Source organism: Bolinopsis microptera, chromosome 4 (assembly GCF_026151205.1).
Source record: "Bolinopsis microptera isolate Bmic1 chromosome 4, MBARI_Bmic_1.0, whole genome shotgun sequence".
NCBI classification, from domain to species: domain Eukaryota; kingdom Metazoa; phylum Ctenophora; class Tentaculata; order Lobata; family Bolinopsidae; genus Bolinopsis; species Bolinopsis microptera.
Window position 1 is genome coordinate 6,914,821 of NC_087075.1, and position 25,884 is coordinate 6,940,704.

General features: G+C 37.0%; 1 protein-coding gene across 8 annotated transcripts in view; it reads left to right on the forward strand.

The window, feature by feature from the left end:
• The window catches only part of LOC134814493 (potassium channel subfamily K member 9-like), an 84,089-nt gene extending 60,524 nt beyond the window's left edge, over nt 1–23,565 (forward strand). For 7 of the 8 annotated variants that reach the window (XM_063822631.1, XM_063822628.1, XM_063822630.1 and 4 more), the window contains 7 exons: nt 18,327–18,402; nt 18,702–18,787; nt 18,968–19,118; nt 19,380–19,463; nt 19,598–19,695; nt 20,613–20,768; nt 21,092–23,565. In XM_063822631.1, coding sequence (XP_063678701.1) covers nt 18,327–18,402; nt 18,702–18,787; nt 18,968–19,118; nt 19,380–19,463; nt 19,598–19,695; nt 20,613–20,768; nt 21,092–22,162 — 1,722 coding nt within the window. In that variant the 3' untranslated portion in view covers nt 22,163–23,565. Of the gene's footprint in view, nt 1–11,776; nt 12,276–18,326; nt 18,403–18,701; nt 18,788–18,967; nt 19,119–19,379; nt 19,464–19,597; nt 19,696–20,612; nt 20,769–21,091 lie in introns of those variants that run through there. The other variant, XM_063822629.1, reaches the window with a different exon arrangement.
• Nucleotides 23,566–25,884: the final 2,319 nt, after the last annotated feature.

Here is a 25,884-nt window from a genome sequence, read left to right on the forward strand (position 1 = left end):
TTTGTTTAAGAATTAAGATAAGAATTATTATAGTCTTGTGCAATTGTGATGACGACATTCTAGACGTTTCCGCGTATATCCCGAATATTTTCTTGATCAATTTATTGTATTTATCTCAGTTACCCTACCAATGACGTACAATCAGTGTCTATACCTTTGCAGAACTTATATTCGATTTTTGTTGGTATTTCCTGGCAAAATGAGATCATTGATTTAATTTTCCCGGTGGAGAAGGCAAGCATTCAAACAGGGTACCACTCCCCGTATATCTATAGTGTCCCCACTTCCTTATTCAATTTGGTGTATCAAGATATCAGATATATTTAATGGTGGCAGCAAATATTATTTGGTCATTACATTTTCCTTTGTTGTTGTTTGTTTGCTTTTTGGGGCAGTAGCCCTTGACTCTCTAGAGGCGTTTGGAATTTGTGCTATTTTTTCTGTTTAAATATTCTCTTAATCAAACTTCGCAGATAAAATAGAGGTCAAACCCCTTTTTTGTGAGTTATAGGGTAGAATCACCCCACTCCGTTAAAAATAATGATAAATATTTTGTAGTTATTTACGTCTGGACAAACATTAAGTTTAAAATAGAGTTCTGCGGAAATTTCTCGTAGCCTTGATTCTTTTAAAAATCCTAAAGATTTTCCTTGATTGAAAAATGAGGTTTGCATTTTCAATTTTAAACTCCTTAAAACTTTTTTTAATTAAATCGCGTGGATGTTTTTAAAATGCCAAAAATATTCTTAAATATGTTTGTAGGTTTAATGATTTTTATTGATCATTTGTCAACATGCTGTTTAAAACTTAATTGTTTTGACAATCGAATGTCTTCGTTTTTCATAGTTTTTAAATTTATTATAGAGATTATGAGAAAAAATAGTAACCACGTAACATTTGATCTGTCAAGAGATAATATCTGTCTATTAAAGTCATCTTGATCTACTGGTGGAACTGGAAGTGGAAGAATAGTAAGCGCGTTGAAAACAGATTGCAAATACTAGATTATTCCACGGGCGATCTAGCGAATACAAAACGACTAATCTAAATTCTAAATAGTATAAGATATAGTAAACAAAATAATAATAATATTTTACAACAAATTAAGTGAGTAGGGAACAAACTAGTAACTTATTATTGATTCGGGTTACACGACTTTTTTCCGACAGCGACTGAGCGACTTTTGTCCGAGTCGCTGTCGGACAAGAGTCGCCGAATCATTGATTCGGAGTCGGACTGTATGTGATTTATTGTAGTCGTTGTTCTACCTTACGTGACGTATTTATGTTCTACATAATTCCGGGGAACTAAATGATTTGGGAACGAAAATATGGGATTTTTTTATTTTTGAAAACCGCCAAATTTCGTACCCCAAATTAAATCATGGCATTTGTTACCTGGAGACCTCAGGCTATTATAGAGATTCGGCGGAATGACAGGCTGAGCGCGGCCCAGTAAGGCATTTGGGGATTTTTTTCATCTCCTAATTATTGTAAAAAAATGAAACCCAATATTTGAGAAAATTAAATACAAAGATCTTTTCTGATCATCTATTTCATCTTGTAAACAATTTCTCCGGAGCCTTTGAAAGTTAGCCTCCGCTTAACTTAGCTAATCGGTATAAGAGACTGACGGTGTCTGTTATCTTCCACTACTCCCGAAATTTCACTGCCGTGGCCAATATAGTAGTGACAGAGCTTGCTTACATAATGATAAATGGAGCGTGTCAAAAATCATTTTAAAGCAATTGATGATCGAAGACTAGTGTTCATTTGTTTGATGAATCATATTTATAACTTACTATATTGATAGTAAATCGATAAAGTCATAATTAAAGAAAAATACGTGAAATATAATTTGGGGGAAATAATGACAGTTACCTAAATTTTGGTAATCCAAAAAAATGGGTGCTTTTTAACCACCGAAATTCCTCGTAAGGTAAAATATAAAACTTTTAAATTTTCTTACTTATTTATTGATCCCGGTCGATCACCGTAGTAACTACTATCAACCCTGTTCTCTTATACTCCAATAAATACCAAGACCTCATCTTTATGTTGAATAAATTTTACAACAATAAAAGTAATACTATTAATAAAAGCTCTAATTCTTACCACACAAGACAAAAATTGCGACATCAAGGTTACAGAGTGATAGGGGATATAGATTTTTCATTTTACCAGTAGTTATTATAGCCGATTCGGTAATTGTTCCAAATTAAGATATGCTACACTCTGCTACACTACAATATCTCTGTTGTAGTTTTGCTAATGATCTTGTTTGATTAAGTGAAGATGATCTCATTACAAAACTATTAATCTTACATCTCGATCTAAAATATTTTTCGATCTTATTTTCCCGCTACATTTTCTTGTTTAGAGCATAATGTCATTGTTGTTTTTCGTTATTTCGTAAAAATAATACCGTATTTTTTTCTCTCCGTTAAATTTTGCTTGTTTATTTTCATGAATTTTTCATATATGTTTTTCGTTGCATCCATTCAATCCACAGACTCTTTGTTTAGTTTTGTAGCGTTATTAAACATTGTTTATGCGCTGGACACCGTGTGGAATGTGAGCCATCTATTTTATAACACGTGTCACTGTCAGCCTCCAGCAGTGACCAATCAAATCCATCCAAATTACCGTCACGAGTCTCAACTCCCACCACTACCGTTTATCATGAGGATTGTGCTCAGCTGTCTGCTTATTGTCCACGCCCGCTTAAACGGCTCCTTATTATGACCTTATATGGGCATCACGTGTAATCGACTAGAGATAATGGATTTGGTATTTTCCCAAAGAAACTATCACTGTAATAGTTATTTTCACTCTACGCTTCCTTTGATCATTAATGCAATAATACTATTAGCAAATTGTCTTTGCCGATGTGTAATTTAACAGCTTTATTTAAGTCAAATATACCGAGTTTTTTGATGGACAACAATTTTTACACTTCCGAATCATTCGATTTGTCTGTCAAATCATTCGATTTGTCTCTCAAAAGTGAAATGATATTTGCGAATTTTTAAACAGATCTTTATTCCGCTTTACCAATTAAATGCTTACGTCAAATTCAAGATTTACTTGGGTTTCATTCGTATTTGAATAAAATATCATTTGGGTTCAGTTGAGTTTTGAATCTTGTTTGTTTGTTCGGGTATCATTTCACTTTTGATTTTCATTTGTAACTTTTGAGTGGCATTTTCTGGCAATGTGCCCATCAAATGCGTTTTTGAGCACATTGTTCCATTTCAATGTTACTATATATGAAGCAATACGATATAAACAGGATTAAACAGGATTCAAAAATTTGTCAATGAGAGCCCTAACACTCACGTCTTGACTACCTGTACATCATAATATATATAGGTATATACAAATTGAAACGACCGGTTGAGTCAGACAAATGTTTCAATCATGATACAAAACCATGATATCATCGCAGTGTCACTGTAATAATAATTTTAGTCTCTTGAGTCTTGACACCACTTGAGGGTTAGACAGGTTCCTGCTAGTACATGTAAATCTACCGCGATTCAATTGAGTAAACTTCTAGGTTTCTAGGCTTAATATCAACCAATTCAGACAGTCGAGTCATAAATTGAATGTTCTATGTGTCCGACGTATATAGCCGACTACAAGTATATCTATGTTATACGATATCTGTTAACTACGTATCAGCATAAATTTCTGTAGAAACCTATAATTGACACTATAAAAGTGTCTGATCATCTTACTGACAGGCTATGAGCAAAGCAATAAGTATTTTTAGTCCTCCAGTTAGTTTCACACCACTCAGCTGAGTCCTGCACACATACTACTGAATTAGACTCCGTGTAGTTTACTAATAAAAAACAGCTACGTACAGTAATTTCACGTGACTAGTTCTGCTTGCTAAGACAGCTTCGTAATTGTAAAGGAGTCTGAAGCGTGTTTCCCTAGAGGGGGTGACAAGCCCGCTGTAATTGTGTTGATGATTAATTAATTGATTAATTGATTAGGCAGCGCGCGCGGCTCTCTCCCAACACCTTGCAAATAAAGTCTCATCTACAGTTCACACTCTGTCTAGATGGACATGTTCCTTGTCTAACTTAGTAAATACTCTGCTCTATACTACTAATTACTTTAGTCACATGTACTTGGAGAAGGTTTCAATGAAATCTCCTTGCAGAACCGTTTCATATGTTTTTTAAGAATTAGCGTTTCGCTTTTAATATGTCGTGCCAACTGACAAATTTCGTGTCTTCGGTCGTAGATTAAATTTGAAGGACGTTTATTAGAGATCTTGTTGGAGTTTACCAGTTAGGCGAGTGATGTCACAGCGTTTTAATGAAAAGGAATATTCTGAGTTGTTTGGTGTCTATTTGCTTCCAGTATAATATGGTAATATGGCAGAACAATTACGGATGTAGCTTTTGTCGTCCGCACCTAATCAGTAGTAGTACTAGACAGGGTACTATTGTAATGAAGAAACAACCAATGAAGGTGTCTGCAGGCTGGGGACTTGCTCACAGTGGTTATGAAGTGGGAATTGGGGGACTTTCAATTCGATGGCAGACTTTGATGGTAACTTCGGTGTTGAACCGTTTATCTAATTAATCTTGTGCCCGTTTCGTTTCAATTTTCAAAGCTTTTTTAATCCAAATAATCTAATCTCTTATAAGTATCCGAATTTAAAAAGAATCCATTGAAGGCATCTGTCAAGTCAGAAAACAAAACAGTCGACCTGTCACTAAATGATCGCCCACCATCATGATCATGAACCCTTTATATAATGTAACATGTAACATGTACCAATCTGCTTCTCTTGGTTCCCTTTATAGCTTTATGATTTCAGCGGTTCAGTTGCCACGTTTGTCTCTCATACTAATACAGTAATACATTCTGTAATTTGTCTTAGACCGTGAAAATTCAGGTCCTAGTTGTTAATATGAGATTCACATTTAGAACAATTTAATATGTCGATAAACCTCAATAATCGGCAGCAAAGCTTCCTGAAATATATCTCTATCGAATATACACACGCATATAGCCATCCTGCATCATCCTGCCTCATTGCTAAATTTGTGGATAATTGGATATGGTGACGAACGAAATTACTTAATTTCCCGATATATAAATCATAATGGTTTAATTGATTCTGAACACGTTTGGGTACTGCAGCCGTGATGCCGTTTAATCGTTTTCAGTTTGCTCTGATGAAAAGAAAAGTTTGGTGCGCATCACTCGTATAAGACAGTGATCAGCTGTAATGAGCTTATAGTACACTTAATTTAATGGTATCAAAGTAATAAGGCGGTCATGAACTGTACTGTCGGTCGATCTGTCTAAACAGGTTAAGTCACTGTATCTTACTTTAAAGTGTAGAGTTTATTATATTTATATTATATTTGTCTAGCTTTATAATTCAGAGTTGCATGTGGGATTTTTATTGAGCGCTTATTACTTTTGATTCGGCTGCTTAATAGTTAATACTGGCGATTTCAAATCATAGCCCATTTATATGTGGGGATGCCCACAAAAGGGGCAAGTTAACATTAATAATCAAAATAGATAAGGAGTTTATATGTGCATATTAAAAAGCTGGTCAATTCATTATTATACAGTCAGGCTCTTAAAATGACAAATACTAACACTATTGAATGAACGAATTTAATAAAGATAACAATAATCATTAGTGAGTATCTAAAGTTATTTATGAGATTTATCCCCCAGCGCTAATCTCTCTTCCATGATGAATTGATAATGATTAGCTTTTTGATATAATTATGCACATATAAAATCCTAATCTATCTCTGCAAATTCCTCCAAAAGCACCGAATATCCTACACGCCTGCTTTACGTTTAACTATATGTCTTACTCACCCAAATATTAATTGTTCGCTGAGAAATAGCCAGTTAGCGGTATAATTTCCTGTAGTATAGTCTGTAATGTAGTTGCTAGTAGTAAAACTGGGTTGTAATGTAATTTGTACCGCGTCGCAACATTGCCGCTAAATAATAGTCACCGTTATTATTAAGTTTTTTAGTGTTACTCGTTACATGGCGTAATCCCTCGTTGGAGTGATATTTTATGGGATATTTTATGAGATATTTTATGAGATATTTTATGAGAAACCATCTACATTCTGATGAATTAAATAGTTTAACACAAATACAATATACCAGATATGCACTTTTACAATTACATGTTACAAAGTGGCTGTATCTATCTGTGTGTCGTTCATTTTTATCTTTTATTTAATCTGGCATTTACTGGTTTTCAAATATTTCTTATTACCATATACTGTGTACGTGGTTGTGTAATGTGTAGCAATATTGTTGTAATTAGTGGTAATTGCTGTTGAGACGGTTTAGTAGTTTGCGCAGTGCTCTATAGCAATGGTGACATGTATTTAACTGCTCCGAGCGGAAGTTGAAGTATAGTGATTTCACTTTTTCAAATTGCAGTCACTTTATTAAAACGACTTCTTTATTTAATAGTCTTGTAAGATCTTTGTTAGCAGATACTTTGAGCTTATTCTTAAGGCGCCAGGATGGAGATTGATAATATTTAAAATCAGTTTTATTCTCACCTACTAAATTGGGGACCAGATACTTTCCCCTTCAAAATTTCAACCACTGTCATCTTAACAAGATTTTTGGGTTAGTTTTATGGTTGGGTATAGTTAGTTATGGTTGGGAATATTTAGGGTCATTATTAGGTTTGGGCTTTAAGCCAGTAGTCACGAGTATTAAATCCTAGTATTTGTGAGCTGAAAAATTTGAGGAGGAAATGTCGTACAGCCTCAGAAACTGAGCTACTTCTCCACTTTATTTGCATTTGTCAGTTGTTGCAAGCGAGGATTATTGAAATATTTTAAAAAACCAACGCCTAGTAAACCTGCCCACCACGGGCGTCAGGTCTTTTCAATTGTACTAAACCTCCCAAAGTGTTGATATATTTGTCTCTTCACCAGATACTTGGACACCTTGATAAATTGTAGTCCGAACTTCCTTAGTCACGATCAGCCTAATTTCATAAGATCCTCATGTAGACAAATTTTAGAATTTTGGTATTTTGGTTTGTTTACGCTCAGGTTTAAATGAGATTCAAATTTGGACGGAAACCATTTTACATATCCTCGGAAGACGTCTCATGAATCAATCTATTGTTTTAGCCAACCGGAAAATCTTCATTGAAAACGACAAATTGTTAGGCTCCGTTATAAAAAAACTCTGTTATTCCGTAATTTACCACTTCTGGTTGAGTACCATCTTTGGAGTAAGAATCTCTACAAAGTAATCTTGCACGTGTTTAGTTTTCAAATTACTGGCCAAGTGAAGTTCTTAGTTCCTTCAACTTATTATACAATTTTAGTTCGCCGGATTCTAAATCTTAAGCACTCTTCCCATATTGATATTCACGGTTGACAGTTTTTGTAATAAAAATCTTCCTAAAAGTACTTTTCTGGCCGTTGTCATTGTAGTTTTTGTATTTAACATGCGACATTTCCAGTTCATTGAAAGATACAACACAATACTCGTTGAATTTTCCACAGCAATTTTCCATGAATCGTCGTAGCCATTAAGAAAAAGAAGGATATGAAAAAAACGCCAAACTGTCGGATAAAAATAAGATGCAACATTCTTTAACTTTTCTGTCAGGAAACCAATTCTGAGGCAGTCCGTGCTACTATATTCTTGACTTTCACATTGTGATTTATTCATCCGCCTGCCTTGAGCACAATATTTTCGTTAATGTAATATTAATAACAAAGCGTCCTTTAATAAAATGTGTTCTCTAAAAAAGCATCATGATTCTCAGTTGATCATTTAATTAACATTTAATCATTTAATTAGTTAGATTATACATGTTATAGATAAATTAGCTAGAAAAACATGATAATAACCGTCACAATCATCACTTCACACGGTAATCCCTAATGGACACATATTGTGTCAAGTGTCAACATATCTTATTCTCTGTAGTCCGCCCTCATTTAACGATGCGTCAAATTACTTTGTCACATTCATATCACTTACTAACCTAGCGAACCCTGCAAGCTGTGGGACTCTACATTTTATGTAACTGCTATTGGTTACTGGCTATGTTTCCTACTGGTTACTGGCTATGTTGCTATTGGTTACTGGCTATGTTTCCGTTCAATTTAGAGAGCTAGACGACAATTTTTTGCGAAAATTTGTTGCCGAAACAATCTGAGCGTCGCTCAAGCGATAAAATTTTAGTGTCTAAATGATTTGATTAGCTGTTGACACAATTTAGTTTAAAACACTGATCGATAATGGTACCGAAATTGGCCGATAAAACTTTGTCTAGACTAAAAAGTTTTGACCCTTCATCAAATTGCTCCCAGGAAACAAGACGAGTTTAAAATTCAACTTCCAGTGAAAATATGATATCTATTGTTAACCTCAAGCTCACCGCATTTATCGATAATAATAAGCGGCTAAAATATTTGGACCAGCATTTATAAAAATAAACTGCAGCACCAGACTGATAATGTGATTGATTGAGGGCACTATACCCGGCGGTAGTACTCTAAAATGCTCGCATCAACTTTTAGTATAGCCGTTATTCTGCTTTTAACATTAATCTTGTTCATTCTTGGAATCTTGTTCATTTCAATTTTATTTGCTATCCAAGGCTCTCCCGAAAAACTGCTTTATTTATAACGATGAACGTCGTTATAAATAAAGGCTTAATTCTTTAATTCGAGCCTAATAATCGCGTCAATGTCATCATCGTCAATACATTGGATCCGCCCGTATTATCTATTGATAGTCTCGTATCCATTTTTGATTCCGATTGAAATTAGATTAAGATGAAAGTATTATATTTATCACTTAATTACACAATCAATTTTTTTATTACCAATTTTGTCCTATTTCCGGTTGGAATGTCATGCCATGGTTATTGATATTTTTCATTTATTTTTACTTGGGATCACATTTTTAGTTATTCTGATAGGTATTTGTGCCACTCAATCCACGGTTCTTATACATGACCCCTTAATTCCCATTGGGATCTAGTTGGTACTTTCTTGTAAATTGTCATTATTAATGTATTCAATTTATTTCTTCTCTTTTCTTGTCATGCTTTTAACAATCCTATTACCAACAACATATTATAAGTGCTGCAGAATTGTAACACAACTGTGTTAACACTGTGTTAACACTGTGTTAACACTGTGTAACACAACTGTGTTAAACACGCTAGATATAATAAAGATAATAAGTTTAGATCCCTGTCACCCGATTACCATGGCTGAACCCTAATTCCATTTTAACCACACGCTACAACTTTAATCGGCCACCCTTGCAGCTTGACTCAATCTCAACAAGTAAAGATTACTTTTAATACACGTGGGAACTCTCGTGAGACACGTGTACTGTCCTTAAAGTCAAGAGAGGTTCATAAACTTTGATCACTGTACGTGAATTCTTTCTTGGAATTCCATCACATAGGAGCTATTGTAAAAAAATAAAACAAAGCATGTCATATGATGTTTTAACGCTGTTTTCCGACAACATTAAACTTGTTTCACCTCGAATACTGATTATGATCACTTTGCGGTGAGCTCTCTCATTTGTCTCCGAACAGGAAAACTCATTAACTATTTAAAACATTTCGCTACAATACTCTTTGTGGTGAGCTGCTATGTTGTAATGGTTATTAGTCAAAACATAAATTCTTTCTAAGTGGCAATAGTATACTTGTCGGCCATTTACGGCGTTTATTAACTTTAAAATCTGTTGATAAATTCCAATTTAAAGTTTTCCTGCATGCCACATCACACAGGTTCTGATAAATCATAACAGTGGTCGTATACCGTATCTAACGTCCACAAGTATAATGTAAAAACAATTTATTTAAGTTATTAGTATGGCTCAATGATACATGCATTTTTATTGCCTTGCAATCCTAGTCAATGTTGTCAAGTTTTTATACCCGGCATAATAGCGAGAGTCATTACAAAGTCATTTGTCTCAATCTTATATATAGCAAGAGTCTTACGACACCAAATTGCATAAAATATATCGGCGCAGCAGCGTATTTCGCCTGACCATGTCTGTAAATTATTCCTCAATGTCCGTCGCTGGCTTTGACAGTGGGTTATTTCTTGGTTTGCATATTTTCGGATACTTTTGATCCTTAGATGTGCGGTCTCGGTATTGACCACCGCTGGATGATATAATTGTATATGAAAATTTACTTTCTGCAGAATTTTTTGCTCGACGGTCAAAATTTCCCACCCAGTGTTATTTTTAATAAAATAACTTGCTGGTCTTTGGTTCACCTTCGTGGCTTTAACAGAGCGATTATTTATGTTCATAGCCCAATATAAATTCCACTTCTCCCCCAAATTATGTAAAGAATGCATTTATATTTACCACGTACAGAATATGAATGCTTTTAGAAATGTGAATCGTAAACATACAAAATTTTATAGGATTTTTTAGAGCATTGACAAATGAAACGCAGTTTTGCTATGCTGGGGGACTTCCCACTATTTTTAAGCATCTCGCCCTAATTACATAGCGATCTGTAAAATATATTAATTAAAGCATCACTAACTACACTTAAGCAACTACGACACAGCTTGACAATGTAACGCTAAATTCTATAAAAGTAAAACTACTGTGAGATGAAAATGCTGTTTTTAAACAGAACTAATTATAACTATTGGTCTGATCATTGTTCTATCAAAAGACAGAACACTCGTTCGTTAGATTTATTTTTAACATTTAAAAGTCGATCCGACAATAATAATGGACTGCAGTGGGGTGATTTATATGGCGTACAGACCGTCTTCTATCTAGCAAAGATTGGACTATGCACACATCCTCCCCCCTCCTCCTCCCCCCTCCTCCTCCCCCCTCCTCCTACCATCCTCCCCCTTCCATATCCAATACTGCCTATTTTATTCATCATATAATTTCCCGAACTTTCGTCTTTCGTCGGTGATTGGGTTTTATAAAAGAGAAATTCCGATGTAAATCATGCTTTTCATGAAGAATTAATAATAATAATAATAATATGCCTTTTCTCGGTGATGCTAGCACGGATTACGTTCAACCTAAGATAAACTGTCTAGATCTTTATGATGCGATTATTTCACGATCTCTTTGCCACGTAATACCTATACTTCATCCGACCTCGCCATAAACGGTCAATGATCACAAATCTGCGTGTTTGTAATTTTTGTGATATTTTTAACTTCTTTTGGATCCTGTGATGCGCAAGATTTTCAACTGCCAACTGCTGCTAATATTTCATTACACGGGATTTTCTTGATTAACGTTTCAATGTTTTTCCCACGATATTAGTTTTTACTTGATATACCGCGCTATTACAACTCCATGTGGAATACCCATGATCAGTACATTAATTTCCGTCACTACCGCTATTATCTCATAACTAAGCAAGGAACAAGTACTTAAGACGTTACGTGTAATTACCAGTTGCTACTTTGCACATGTTTGCGGGGCGCTTACTTCATTACATCTACAATGTAGCCATAACATTCTAATCTCTAAAAAGTATCAGTTTCACTTTAGACCTGTTTTTGTAAAACTCAATTTTTAGTTTCTGTATTGATTTTAATTTTAAAATATATATATTTATATTGTCATCCGGTGTAAAGCATTGGTGTTGCATGATATTATCATTAGGTAGTCTCCTATTCAATTAAATACTTTGCTTGTCAAACAAATTATTTGTTAAGAAATTACTCGCCAAAAAGTTTAATTAAAGTATTAACGTAACCTGCAGTCCCGCAATGTACAATAAGCTGATTGATGGATCTAAAAGCATCACGTGATACAGATGAATTCGGAAGTGTTTACTCATTCGATGGGCTCGTCAACAAAATCAAGAAGCACAACTTGGTGCACCCTGTCGCCACCTCCCCTTCCCCACCCACCATCTCTCGGAGACCGCCCAACCAGGGCGACTTCTTCGCGGGACACCGTGGTTCTGTTACAGGGAACGGAACCGCGGCGGTGACAGGTAACGGGTTCAGGCGGTTCAGTGTCTTCTCCCAACAGTTACCCCAGTATACTCCTAATGGTGTGTACGGGGGAGGGGTGGGAGGTGGTTTTAATCATGCAGCTACGGGTCTTGGAGGAGGTCTTGGTGGAGGCAATTGCAAGTTGGATGGACTGTCCGAGGGGAAGGATTCGGAGTATGGGGCGTCCAGCATTGTGTCGGATCAGCCACCAGTTAAGATAAAGAAACCAACGCTCTCTCAGGACCCTATCTATCAAAAGGTAGGTTGAAAATGTGAATAAAGTAGCCCCACAAATTCATGGCTCAAACATTTATGTATATCTACAATCGGGCTTAACCCATTAGGGACGATAGGGTCGTTTACGACCCACCTTTTCTAGAGGCTATAGAGGACAAACCAAAATACTAAACACCACGAATCTTTCGCACATATGCTCAAAATTTATTGGGCTACATTATTGACTTTCCAGTCGAGACCCAATTAATCACTAACAATTAAATAATTAGACTAATTAGTCGTCATAATTGGAAAATATTTCACTTAACTTCTTGCCTTAATTGGGACATTAAAACTTTATGTAGGCTTATTTTTTTGAGAACAAAATAGTTGCGGGCAACGATTTTCTTGGCACAAATGAAAAGCCCGTGATAATCAAATGTTCACAAACAGAGCTAGACGCTGTTTACTAACTGCGGTCGCATACGACCCACTCGTCCGGGTCGCAAACGACCCATCACGGTTTTTCAGCTATTACTTCTGAAACAAAGACGTTAGGACAAAATAAAAACTGTAGCATAAGTTAAAAACGTATGGTCAATACTGTGTGACTCTAACTTTTCAAAAATAGAGAATTTGGGTCATTAACGACCCACTCGGCTCACTTGCTTATTACTACATTTGTCCATGTAACTTCTTGAATTCCGCCTAAAACATGACATCATAAGTGCAAAATCGCCTCTCAGCAAGTGATTATCATCATAAATTGCGAAAAATCGGTTAAATGGGTCATTAGCGACCCACTAGGACCACAAAATTGATTAATTAAATATAATGTTGTCAAACTATTACAAATATTAGTATAAAAACATATTATATCTTGGTCATTACTCCTGTACGTTGATTTAACTTCTTAAATCGATCGACTGGGTCAATAACGACCCACTCGGAAGTTGAACCACTTCATTAATTATCATGCTGTTCCACCATCAAGAAAGACACTCGTAGGTCTTAATTCCACACAAACCACGGTGGCTGACAACTAGCCCTTCTGAGATCCAGGGCCAACTGAAGGGCAGTCATCACTCATCAAAGAGCTGCGAGAATAACACGACTGCATATGCCTGGAGTTGCGTCCTGACTATGGTGTGTGGAAATCTGTACCGAAAGGACCGTGGCTGTGTCGTAAAAGAAAAGGAGATCGGCCCTCGTTCCTAACTTGCTAAGTTATAGCCATGCTGTTGTTGTTGCTTATTAGATTCTGTTACCTTTTTCGTCAATTTCGAATCTTGGTAAACGACCTGCTACAACTCACCGCTTGAGACCCAGGGTCCCACGGTGATCAGATCATGTCACTCAAGAAAAATCCCCTGAACGAAGTTTACGAGATATCCTGTAACCTTGGGTAAATACTGAAAGAAGAGCGGTCAAATTGCATATTCTAATCCAACATGCCAATCTGTTTGACATTCCTAGAAAGTACAAGAATAACTAAACAACTGCTGCATTCAGATGGCTGAATCTACAGCTCTTAGAACATCTGTGAAGAAGGACAAGGAAAAAGCCCCCCCCCCCCCCCCCCCCCATCTGGCTGGTGGTACTGCAACCTGCAATGTCTCAGACAACTACTTCGTTGTGGGTAACAACCCCGCAACAACGAGGCAGCTTTCAAAACGAAACCAAGTATTACGTAATCGGCCGAGAGAGAGGGGGGTTTCCTAATGATTACGCTAGTGTAATTTTGACATAATAGCTGTGTGGTGGGGTGTGGGGGGGGGCGGGGCTAAAAATTGTCCAATAAGTGATTACGTAATATTATGTCAATGTGAACGGCCCCTAAGAAGTAAAGAAAGGAAGCTGCGAAATGAGTAGATGCAGCCATCTGAAATCTGAATCCAGCAGTTGTATAGTTCTTCTTGGACTTTTTAGGAATCGGGAAAAGATAGGCACGTTGTTTGTTGTCTCACGACATTACGGTCGTGTACTAACAGCTGATAAACTCACCTACCTATCAATCCAATTCTGCCCATTATTTGTCAGTGATTGGGTGACGTGATCTGCACAGATCACCTTGAGACTCCAGATCTCAGGAGGGCTAGTGGTCATCCACCCGTGGTTTGCGTGGAATTAAGACCTACGAGTGTCTTTCTTGATGGTGGAACAGCATGATACTGATAATTAATGACGTGGTTCAACTTCCGAGTGGGTCGTTATTGACCCAGTTGATCGATTTTAAAAGTTAAATCAACGTACAGGAGTAATGACCAAGATATAACATGTTTTTATACTAATATTTGTAATAGTTTGACAACATTATATTTAATTAATCAATTTTGTGGTCCTAGTGGGTCGCTAATGACCCATTTAACCGATTTTTCGCAGTTTATGATGATAATCACTTGCTGAGAGGCAAGTTTGCAATTATGATGTCATGTTTTAGGCTGAATTCAAGAAGTTACACGGACAAATGTAGTAATAAGCAAGTGAGCCGAGTGGGTCGTTAATGACCCAAATTCTCTATTTTTGAAAAGTTAGAGTCACACAGTATTGACCATATGTTTTTAACTTATGCAGCAGTTTTTATTTTATCCTAACGTCTTTGTTTCAGAAGTAATAGCCGAAAAACCGTGATGGGTCGTTTGTGACCCGGACGAGTGGGTCGTATGCGACCATAGCTGTATCTTTTAAAGTAAACGAGATACAGATTAGCTTTTTTGGATATCTCATTTTTGCTGTAATGTGACCTAGTGTGTTAAACGGCATCAAAATCGGCAAACTTTAAAACTCGTCGTCCCTAATGGGTTAAACTGCGAATCCTTTGTTAGTTGTTTAAAATAAAGAAGGTTACAGTTATCATATGATTTATGTTAGTTGCCAAAGGGGTTTATCTGTATGTGTAGTGACTGGCTAATGCTTGTGGTCCTCAAATGAGATCTATAGAAATAACTAAAACTGTCGGAAAGCTAATTTCATTACCTTCTGTCTGCACCACACAAAAGATATTCTCGATCATACCAAACATGGTTTGTTATCGAGACCTTTTCTAATCTTTTTTGATAGATAAATACTAAGATAGCGCATAGCCGTGATACTATTGATTTTATGCCTTCGTCAATGCCATTTAATGAATATATTCTCGCGTTTCGATGTATCAGAAAATTGTGAACCAGAATTCTGATGACAATGTAAGGCCTCATAATTTCATTTAAAAATGTAATATAAGTTTGTAATTATTGTTAGCGTTGATTAATCTCGCGAAATCAAAGGTGTTAGCAGTTTGAGCTTTTACTTATAAGCGTATAGGTCTAATTATCGATTTTATGAATTACATTTTAAAATTTACACACAAAATCTTGCCAGTGGAATTTCGAAAGTATAACAGTTTTGGCTGTTCAGGTGGTTGCAGTTGATCTATTCAGACTTCAGTATTGTATTATACGTCTTTTACTTCCTCCAAACAAAATTTTTCGAGTAGATGCTGAATCTTGACAACATTTATGGCAAAAATTACTCGAACATACTACCATTAACATACATAATATGGAAATATTGTGGAAATATGGAAATATTTTAAGCGGGTAATATCCTGTCCAAACCCAGGATACATAACATGAAGACTTTATTGTAACTTTTTAAGAAAAGCATTAACACACTACTTAAGTTACACTTTGGTGCAATTAACGTAACACCAAAGCTAAAGTTGAGTATCCAGATTCACGACATCACATACTTTGATACCGCATCACGATCACCAGTCTCATGATTAGTCTATTATTATTTTTCCTCTCACTTGTACCAACTTTGCTTCGTACCCTACTCTACACATTATCTTTGATGAAAATGACGTTCAAATTTTCGTCTACCAGTTTCCGCCGAAGTACGATCGCCATTCAGATGAGGAGTCATTCTAATCCAGGTTCACTTCACGATACCGAGGTGATTCCAAGAAGCTCTTTTTTCAAACGATGGTTGTGATGATAATTTTGATGGTATAGTTGATTTTCAGCCTTGTGTGACAGAAGATAAAACACGCAGAGTTGACCATAATTTCCTAAAGATACAACGTTACCCGTCTACAAGTATCAGTGTGCACGTAAGGGAATATCCATACTTCGTAAGATGCCTCAAGCTAACTTTTCCCTCGTTAGAATCCTTAGTTTACAAATTAATTAACACAAATAGCAATAATTAAATTCTACGTCAAGCAAACATTCCGATCTCAAGCAAGAATTTTGACGATCAGTGACGAATTGCCAGCAGCTGCTGTCTCTTGAGTCTTCTCGTGGCATCTCTGCGCTGCTGAGACTGCAGACTGTGAATATGTCTGTTAAAAGGGTTTGGTGCTGTGATATGTGATACATTACTGGCATTTAGTAGGGAATTTAGTTCACCTAATCGGCTAATCATTTCTTCTAATTGGGTAATTATCGGCTAATTGAATGCACGATGAGATAAAAGTCCTCTGCCAGCGGAAACACCGCTTAATTGTCCGAATAGACGAGATCACTGAGAGATTACACTAAACGACATGTAAATAATGCTGGAAAATGCCATTTATTTCCTTATTTAGGTCTCAGCTGCGGTAGTTTGAGAGTTACTGTCTTTAACAGCTAGCAAATTGATTGATTATCCCACCACATGGTATGTGTTATTAGCCATTAAACCAGGTTAACGCCGTCGCAGGTCTTGTTATTTTTATCGTTAACAGTGTTACGATTTGTAAATATGCTGATAAGGACAGTTTAGTTGCATTAGAAATCACTACACTGGAGAGAGGAACAGTATCCTCTCCAGATGGCCTGAATTCTCACGGTGCCAGTAGATTCTCCTTAGCAACTTATTCTACAAAACTCCTCCAATTGCACGGTACCAGTAGATTCTCCTCGGCAGCCCATTTCACGGACCCCCTCCAATTGCACGATGTCATTCGACTCAACCCGGCCTAGACCACTGAATCTGACGGTCATAAACCCAAACTTTCTCTCCGCCGACTACCAGTATTTTGGTGATCGGCCAAATTCAGTCGGTGGTCGACGAAAGACGCCGCCTTCTTCTAATCCATGTTTGCCACTCGATTCTCCCCAGCAGCCTATTCCATTTCCACGGATCCCCTCAAACCTTACGATGCCACTCGATTCCCCTCGGCAGCCTATTCCACGGACCTCCTCCGACCTCACGAAGCCAGCCGATTCTCCTCAGAAGCCTATTCAACGGACCCCCTCAAACCTTACGATGCCATTCGATTCTCCTCAGCAGCCTATTCCACGGACAGTCAGTCAGTCAGTCAGTCAGCCTATTCGCCCTATTCCACGGTTCCATAGGATGATGAGTCTGCCGGTCATAAAAGTAAATCACAACTTTCTCTCCGCCAACTACCAATATTCTGGTGATCGTCCAAAGTCAGTTTGTGGTCGACCAAAGACGCCGACTTCTCCCAATCCATGTTTAACTCCTAATCGTGATGATAGACGTGTCCCAGCGGTCTCCACTAGCCATAGCTCGTCACATACTTACCAAAAAACTGTTATAAATAACTCTGCTATTAATTCCTGGAAGTCAATGAACAGTTGCCTAGAAATAGATCCTGTGTTTGGTGGTAACCAGCCAACTACTGAGCCATGTCTAGACCCCATCTCACGGCGGCTCAGCTGGGAGATCAGTAAACTTGATACTTCCGACTACTACTCGGACATCTCAAGAGATTGCGACTCGTACTCTAACATCTTAACTCCAATACCACGACAACGCGTGACCTGGATGGATAAGCAATCTGAGGCTGAACCAAAGGTTTTCGTGTTTGGCCTTGTGGAATGTGGAAAACAAATGAGTGTTTTGTACCTTTTGCTCTCGAAAAATCTAAGATTCGATTCTTTGAGTGCTCATGGTTCATCGTGGTGTGAAAAAAAATTTCGATTTTTTGTTTTTTACTGTAGGTCTTCCTCTGTTGGCTGTTGTCTTGTTTTGGTCATTCTAAGTCATGTTTTGTCTTCATTAAATCTAATGTTATGTTCTGTTTTTAGGATTAACGAGAATAACCACTCGTGATCTGCCTGTGTTTTATCAGAGTCTTAGATTAACATTATTTTCTTTTCAGATGACATCGAACTTACCGGAGTGTTTCTTCAGATGTCTCATCATGACCACATTCCTAGCATTCTACATGTGCATAGGTAACCGATAAGTCGTAAAATAGTCTTATTTTTATAAGTTATATCACTCTCAAAATGTTAACCAGTTACGACGTTATGTTCAGACACCAATACCATTAATAAATGATTTAAAATTCTGTAGAGCTTAAGTACATCAAAATGAAGAATACATACATAAATATTTAAGATTTATTTCTACCTTGGTATGCGCCTGAGCGATTAAGCCTAATTCGGGCAGGAATAAGTTATAAACTGCTCTCTGACAATATGATATGACATCTTCATTCGAAGTCATAATGTCTCAAACTGCCATTCTCCAGGAGCTGCCATATTCTGTGCGATAGAACGGGAAGAAGAAAAGGAGCATTCTAGAGAAATGATTGAAATGTGGGACAAATTTCAGAAGGTAAACTGTCAAATTATTGAAAGATTTTGAATTAAATCAGTCAAAAGATGGGACTTTAGCTCTGTCCATATTAAATCATTTACATCTACGTCGTCCCCTTTTCCTCATGATCTTAATAAATATTTACTCAATTCTGAAAAGTCACCCAGCATTACATTAAACAGCACTATCTCTCCCCAGGAGAACTCCATACCACAGGAGAAGATGGATAAGTTCCTGCACAAACACTACGAGATGTGCGAGATGGGGGATCACAACCACGAGGGTAACAACATCCAGTGGGACTATGTTTCCAGCCTCTTCTTCACTGGCACTATCCTCACCACTATCGGTAATTATCTCATTTTCTCTTTTTATTTCTCTCCTTTTCGTTTTAAACATTGCGATATTACACAATCTTAATTTGAATGTTATCATTTCGAGTGCTAGATAAAGGATGTTTTCGAGAGAAATTATCAATCTCAGATCAAAAAACATGTACCGACCTACCATGTTGGGTCTCTTGATCGAACTGTACTGATATCATTGAAGGTTTGATACAGAATACATATTATGTAGTAGATTGAAGGATTTTTATTGGAATCTCTTCCAGGTTACGGACATAGCTCTCCAGCGACACTTGGAGGACGAGTATTTACAATATTCTACGCCATCGCTGGGATTCCCTTCATGTTGGGTAAGTTTAGTTTCAATTAATTAATTAATTAATTAATTATTTTAAATAATTATTAATTTTGCGTTTCTTGGAGGACTCTTCATCAATAGCCCCATGTTTGGTTTTTTCTCACTTCTTCAACAAATAATTTTCAGGATTGTTAAACGTGGTGGCAGAAATTTTGCTGACAACGCTGAAAATAATAAAAAGCAAATTTAAGAAGAAGCCGTATCCTGATGTTTTTCATCACGAGGTGAGAATTGAGCTGCTGAAACCTTTGACGTTCACTTATTGTCGACACTCAACAAAGAATATATTTTGATCTTAACCAAAGTTTTGCCACGTCATCTTCTATCTATCTACTGTGGTCTCCTATTTTGTATAGATATAAAGTAATTGTGAAACAGCTGAATTAGTTCTACCTATAATATACAAATACTGTCACTATTTGCACGATTAATATTGCGTGCTTTGCTGTCTGTAGAACATCGTGCATATTTTATTTTTATTTTTTTTTTTTTTTGAGAGGCTGGGCCATGATAGCCCACGAGAGGATAGCATTGAGATGCTCTGCCTACCTCTGGGGTGTGGCAACCTTGGGGAAGGTTGTCGGTGAGATCAGAGTGATTGATGGAGGGTGGTGTAGGATGTTATATGAGTCAAAATGATACGCTTAAATGCCAGCTGGGTTTGGAAGAGTAAAACGAGACGAGACAGCATATGAGATAATACTTTAAGTCACCCCGGTCTGATCCAGCTCTTCCGGCACAATTAAGCGTTTGGTGCGGTTTGTGAAATTGACAATTGTGGTGATGTGTTGGTTGTCGAATATGTCATTGACAGAGAGGTAGTAGTCCTGGAAATATTGACCTCTAATTTGGGCAATAGCCGGACACTGTCCAAGGAAGTGTGAGACAGTTTCCTCTCCGTCCCCGCACATAGGACAAGCAAATATTTTATTTGATCTTGTTCTCTTTGGGAATTTATCAATACCATTTAATCTTATAAAATAACTAAATTTAATTATTAAACTTTATCCCAAAACTGCATAATGAGTCATTATTAGTGACCCGTTATTAGTAACCAATAATGGTAACTGGTCATTATAAGTAACCCGTTATGCGCTAATCATACTAACTAACAGAGGAAACACAGATCGAAACTTCTCAGGTGTTTATTTCTGCGTTGGCGTGTGTGGTTGCGCTGCTCATTTTCATGACTTTCGTCTTCAAAGTGCAGGAGTCCTCGTGGACGTACGAGCAAAGCATCTACTTCAGCTTTATCACCATGACTACTATAGGGTTCGGTGATTTTGTTCCAGCACAGGTGACAATTAATAATGATAAACAATTCTAAACAGTTATAAGTCATTATCTTCCGTGATTAATAAAAATATATCTGCACATATATCTGCACACTGCACACCTTTTGCTCTACGTCTCATCGAAGGCACTAATTCATTACTTGTACTTGTGTCTTGTACTAGCAGCTACAAATTGTAGATTTTAGTCAAATGCTTGACTGTTCGATAGTTTGCGGAAATGATGGATTTAAGCGTTTAACTATTCTCCGAATCTACTAATGGCACAATTGACTAATTACTAACGAGCCAATTATAAATTAAATACTAATGCGTAATTCCTCCGCAGGTAAACGTTGAGAATAACTCGCCCACCCTCATAACCCGGGAGTTCCTGAACTTGATCCTGATCTTTGTGTCGGTTCTGGTCTGGTACTTTCTCTCCCAAGTCAGCGCTCAGGTCCTCAAAGTACACCTAAAGGGGCTCTACCGGAAACTCGAATCCAAATCCTCCTTTTTTAATAAGACTAATAATAAATACCCTGAAATTGAGGCAAACCACCAGGTGGACGGAGATTCAGACGACCCGGAAATTGGTCCGGATCGGTGCACTTGTAACTGCACGTGCGGATACGACCACATGACGGACTCCGCAAGTGGTGTCCTGGATACTCACTCGGCTGTCAGCGACCGGAGCATGGCCGAGTTTCAACATCCAAACAACAACTTAGAGTGCATCAAGGACGATGATGACGGCGAGCTGGATTACGACGATCAAAGTTCAGTTTCGTCTGTCCAGTCTTCAGAAAACAATACTTCCCATAACATAGACTTCTCCCCTCGGCTTCAGCCAGATCAGGTGGCCGAGCCTTCAGAAACTCCTCTAAAAATACCCTCCATAGTAATCACTCCGGTGGACCCCAGCGCTAAGCTATCCAGTAACACTAATAAAGAGAACGCAGCGTACAGCACCCTTCTGAACTCAGAAAATGTAGATCACCCCTGTGACTCAGGCAAAGGGAGTAGCGAGATCACAACCTTCACGTGCCAAACTAACGATATAATCAGTAACAATATTTCCCCCTCTCAAAGCTCAGACTCCCTCAGTTCAAACTCCAGTGGGGTTTTCTCAGACTCCCTCTCCAAAGCTGGAGTTTATGTGAACGGGGGGTTTATGCCCTCAACGCCACGAATGAAGCGGTCTAAAAGCGAGGAAGTTGGCAGTAGTTCCTTTATTTCTAGTATCAGCATTGGGAGTAAGGGAATTAGACGCATTTCTAGGAGTTTGACAGATTTAGCTTTCAGTAATAAGCCCTACAAGCATTTAGATGAACGTAGATTGAGTGGCGTAGAATATAGTAGAAAGGTCGAAAGTTTTAGTATACATACCAAAGTTTTCGACGACATGATGAAATCTTAACCGGTTTCGCTTTTCAATATTTGCTTTCATTTTAATAAGGGTACTCGAGCCGATTTTCAGGCTTTCATCACAGAAGATTTTGATTTCGGGTTGCTAGCTTTTGTTTTTAACTAATGGTTAACGTGGGCTTCAATGAATTATGTAAATTCTTTGGAGGTGATCTAAGAACAGCGTCTTTGGATGTTGATTTACCGTTTATTGTTTTTGCTGCTGTTCGTTTAAAATGTGAGGAACACTGATCGCCCTTAAAGTCAGGTTAAAAGGATTTTCTTCAAAATAACTAATTTTTGTAATCTCCGTAGACGGTTGGGCGATCAATGTTATAATCCATGTAAAATAGGACACGTAGCTAATTTTCAAAGGTGACCCCGGTCGATTGTGGCACTCCAGTTTTATTTTTAGAGGTGCAGTCGGATGAAACTAACCCAAATATGATATCATCGGTCTAATAATTGGGGGGTCGACTGAAGCACCGAAAGAGTTACCGCCAGAAATGTCATCTATGAAATTACGAGTTGGGAATTCACTATGTATTGGTTCACTTATAAAGAATCCCCAACTTAATTAAATTATAGATGGCACTTTGCAATCTCCCTTTCGATCCTTTTTCAATTATCCAATTGATCGATCATTGATATCACATATGCGTAAAAGAAATGTTTCAATAATTATGTGGAATTTAAAACGTGCTTTTTTAGAACTTACTGTCTTCCACTCGCTAAAAAATTATGTCAATACACTGTTATTACCACTAGCTACTTGTTAATCAACCGGGAATTAGCCGATAATTTGTTTATTTTAAATTTAATGGCCCTCTAATTATTTAAAAGCGCTATTCAGATGTTCACATTTGAGCATCGTTCTAATGCCCATGACACTGTCAGAAAAACGTTACATCGCAATTAATTTCTTCGATAAATGATACTTATAACTTATGTAAGTATGAAATATATGTTAATTGGCTCTGGTTTTTAGGTTTAACTATAACAGATTTCAATTTTGAATTAATTTAAGTTACGTCATAACAGAAGAACAATATGACATTTGCAGGAGCAGTATTGAAAAACTGGATTTGTGGGAATGATTAAAAACGTTAAAAATGAGAATTTAAGTCCTACTCTTTTGAATACTATTCTATTAGGAACCAATACTTTAACCACCGACTATCGTATCGAACTAAACACTGATTATTTCTTTTTCATGCCTTCACGACATTTTAATCTTAACAGAATAGCATTTTTCAGATATTTAATTGTCAAATTTATAGCGAGAATTGTTATACATTAACATGCTATCCCGTGTCCGTGTATCGAATTGGGGTCTTTCCTGGTGCATTTACTATTAATTTAAAAATTCAATACGTTGGATCTTGTCATTAGGTAATAGAGTATTATCATGATGTCTTTGTTTTATACTAATTTATCAGCTCAATATGCAGTAAAAAGAGTTTCACTTTCTTTGTCCTTTACAATTATTGACAGTAACTATGTTAAAATATTTCCCACCTAAGATGGGATAATAAGCTAAAAATATGAAAACATAAACACAAAGAAAAATATAAAAAACAACTAAAAATGAGGATAGAGTCGCATGCTCTTTTTTTTTGCAATATGCAAATAATAGTATAAAAATATTTTAACTATTGTAGATGTTTAGCGTCTAAACGAAAATTGAATCATCTAGTCTGGATCTACGGCTTCCCCGGTTAAATCCTACCACATACCATGCCACTTAAAGTTTGATGTGTGTGGTTGTTTGCAATTGCTTGTGACAATGTTTTTCGATTCTGGATTGATAGCCTCTTCTCTGAACCACAAGACTATCGCAAGCCCACAGACCAGCCCTAGCAGCTCTGTATACCGCACTTCAGAACTCTTGGTATAATTATGAATTTGAATCGATTGAAGAAATAGTTGACACTGACAGATCTGATGTCATCAGTTTTGCTATACCAGTGTGCGGGAATCATCACGCATACTCAAAGTTGACGGGTGTTACTCGTCTAAATTTTTTCGAAGTAGCGCGCGCCGGGCCAAAACATTAAAAATGGTCAAATAAAACTCAAACTCAAAGTAGCGAGAATAATGAATCAAAATTATACTTAGGACACAATGAGCAGTAAGCAGTCAAACCTAAAAGCCGTCCTTATTTAAATTATTAAACGACTATGACAAATAACTATTTGTAGGTTTATAACCTACCAGGACTCGCGCCGAGTTGGACTTGTCGACGGTCCTTGTTCCTAATATTTGGAACAAATATTAATTACGAGTATCAGTATCACCCGTTAAATTACTATCAGCAATTTGCTCATATATAATGATTGTTGATAAAGATTAAAGTAGTGAGTTGCTAGTGCTAGTTAGTTTAGTTGCTATAGTTACTAAGTTACTAAGTTACTAGTTGCTAATGCTACACTGTCGTTGCATGTTCCTTTCATCACGGACAGCTCCGGCCGCGAAAAAGGGACATGCGCGGCGACGGGTGTTAAGTAATAAGTTACAGTTATAATAAGTTACACTTACAGATACGGATTAGAATCATGTTTAATTGTGTTTACTTTGCAAGTACAACTAAATTTAGCCTCACAAAAAGAGTTTCCACAGGTTTTATCGGCAGACTCTGCCTCTCATTCCGGAAATTGTTCCTCTTCCACTGAAAGTATTGGCCCAGATAACAGCAGTGGGAATGAGGACAATCAAAAGCAAACAAAAGTGAAAATAAATGTTGCAGGTGGATAGTACACATTTCTTACCGCTAAATTGTTGTACCCAAATTTAAATTATGCAATTGTGTTCAGCATGTAATTGTATGCAATTGATTTAGAAATCACTAAATACCCTATTAATCAATCAGAATCAACTTAAAGTTACCAAGCAGAATTAATACCGTCTACAAGCTTGTTATTTTCAGGAGAAATATTTGTAACTTACATTTCAACTTTAGAAAGATTCCCGGGCACGCTACTAGGCGACAAGAAGGTTAATTAATATTATTATTAATAATACTATTGATTATTTATTATCATTGACATCATCAGTTTATAGTTGGGTTTAACTTTGAATCAGAAATTTCAAGTTAAACTGAGCTATTTTGATTGTTGAGCTGTTTTGCAACACCACGTGATGTGACGTCACATCACGTGATTGTTGACCTGTTTTGCAGGCCCAATTGTTGCAGGCCCCTGTTGCGGGCCCCTGTTGCGGGCCCTTGTTGCAGGCTCCTGTTGCGGGCCCCTGTTTTTACTACGGAGCGGGTTTATTTGAAATCAAAGAAAAAATATAAAGGTTTGGATATTTGACAAAACACCATGCTTTATTTTTCAGAGGCGACAGAAACATTACAATCCAGAAAAGGAGATGTACATATTCAATAGGAACAGAGTTATGTTTGAATGGATTCTCTTTTACTATCAGAGTCGCGGGGACCTTTATATTCCCAAGGTTAGAATTGAGAACTGTGATAATTTTTTCTGAGATACCTTACCTGGGGACCCCACCTTAAATATATTGATAGGAGATATGGCAGAATGATTGGCAGAGCGCGGCCCAGTAAAACATAGGTACCGAATATTATTATTAAAATATACTATCGTCGAAAAATCGAAAAAATTCTAATTAAAGTAATTCATAAATAGCAAAAGGTCAAAATCTTCATAACTGATTCTTCAGTATTTTGTATTTTAATTGGAGTTAAAAACTTGGTTCAGTCCCGGTATCAGA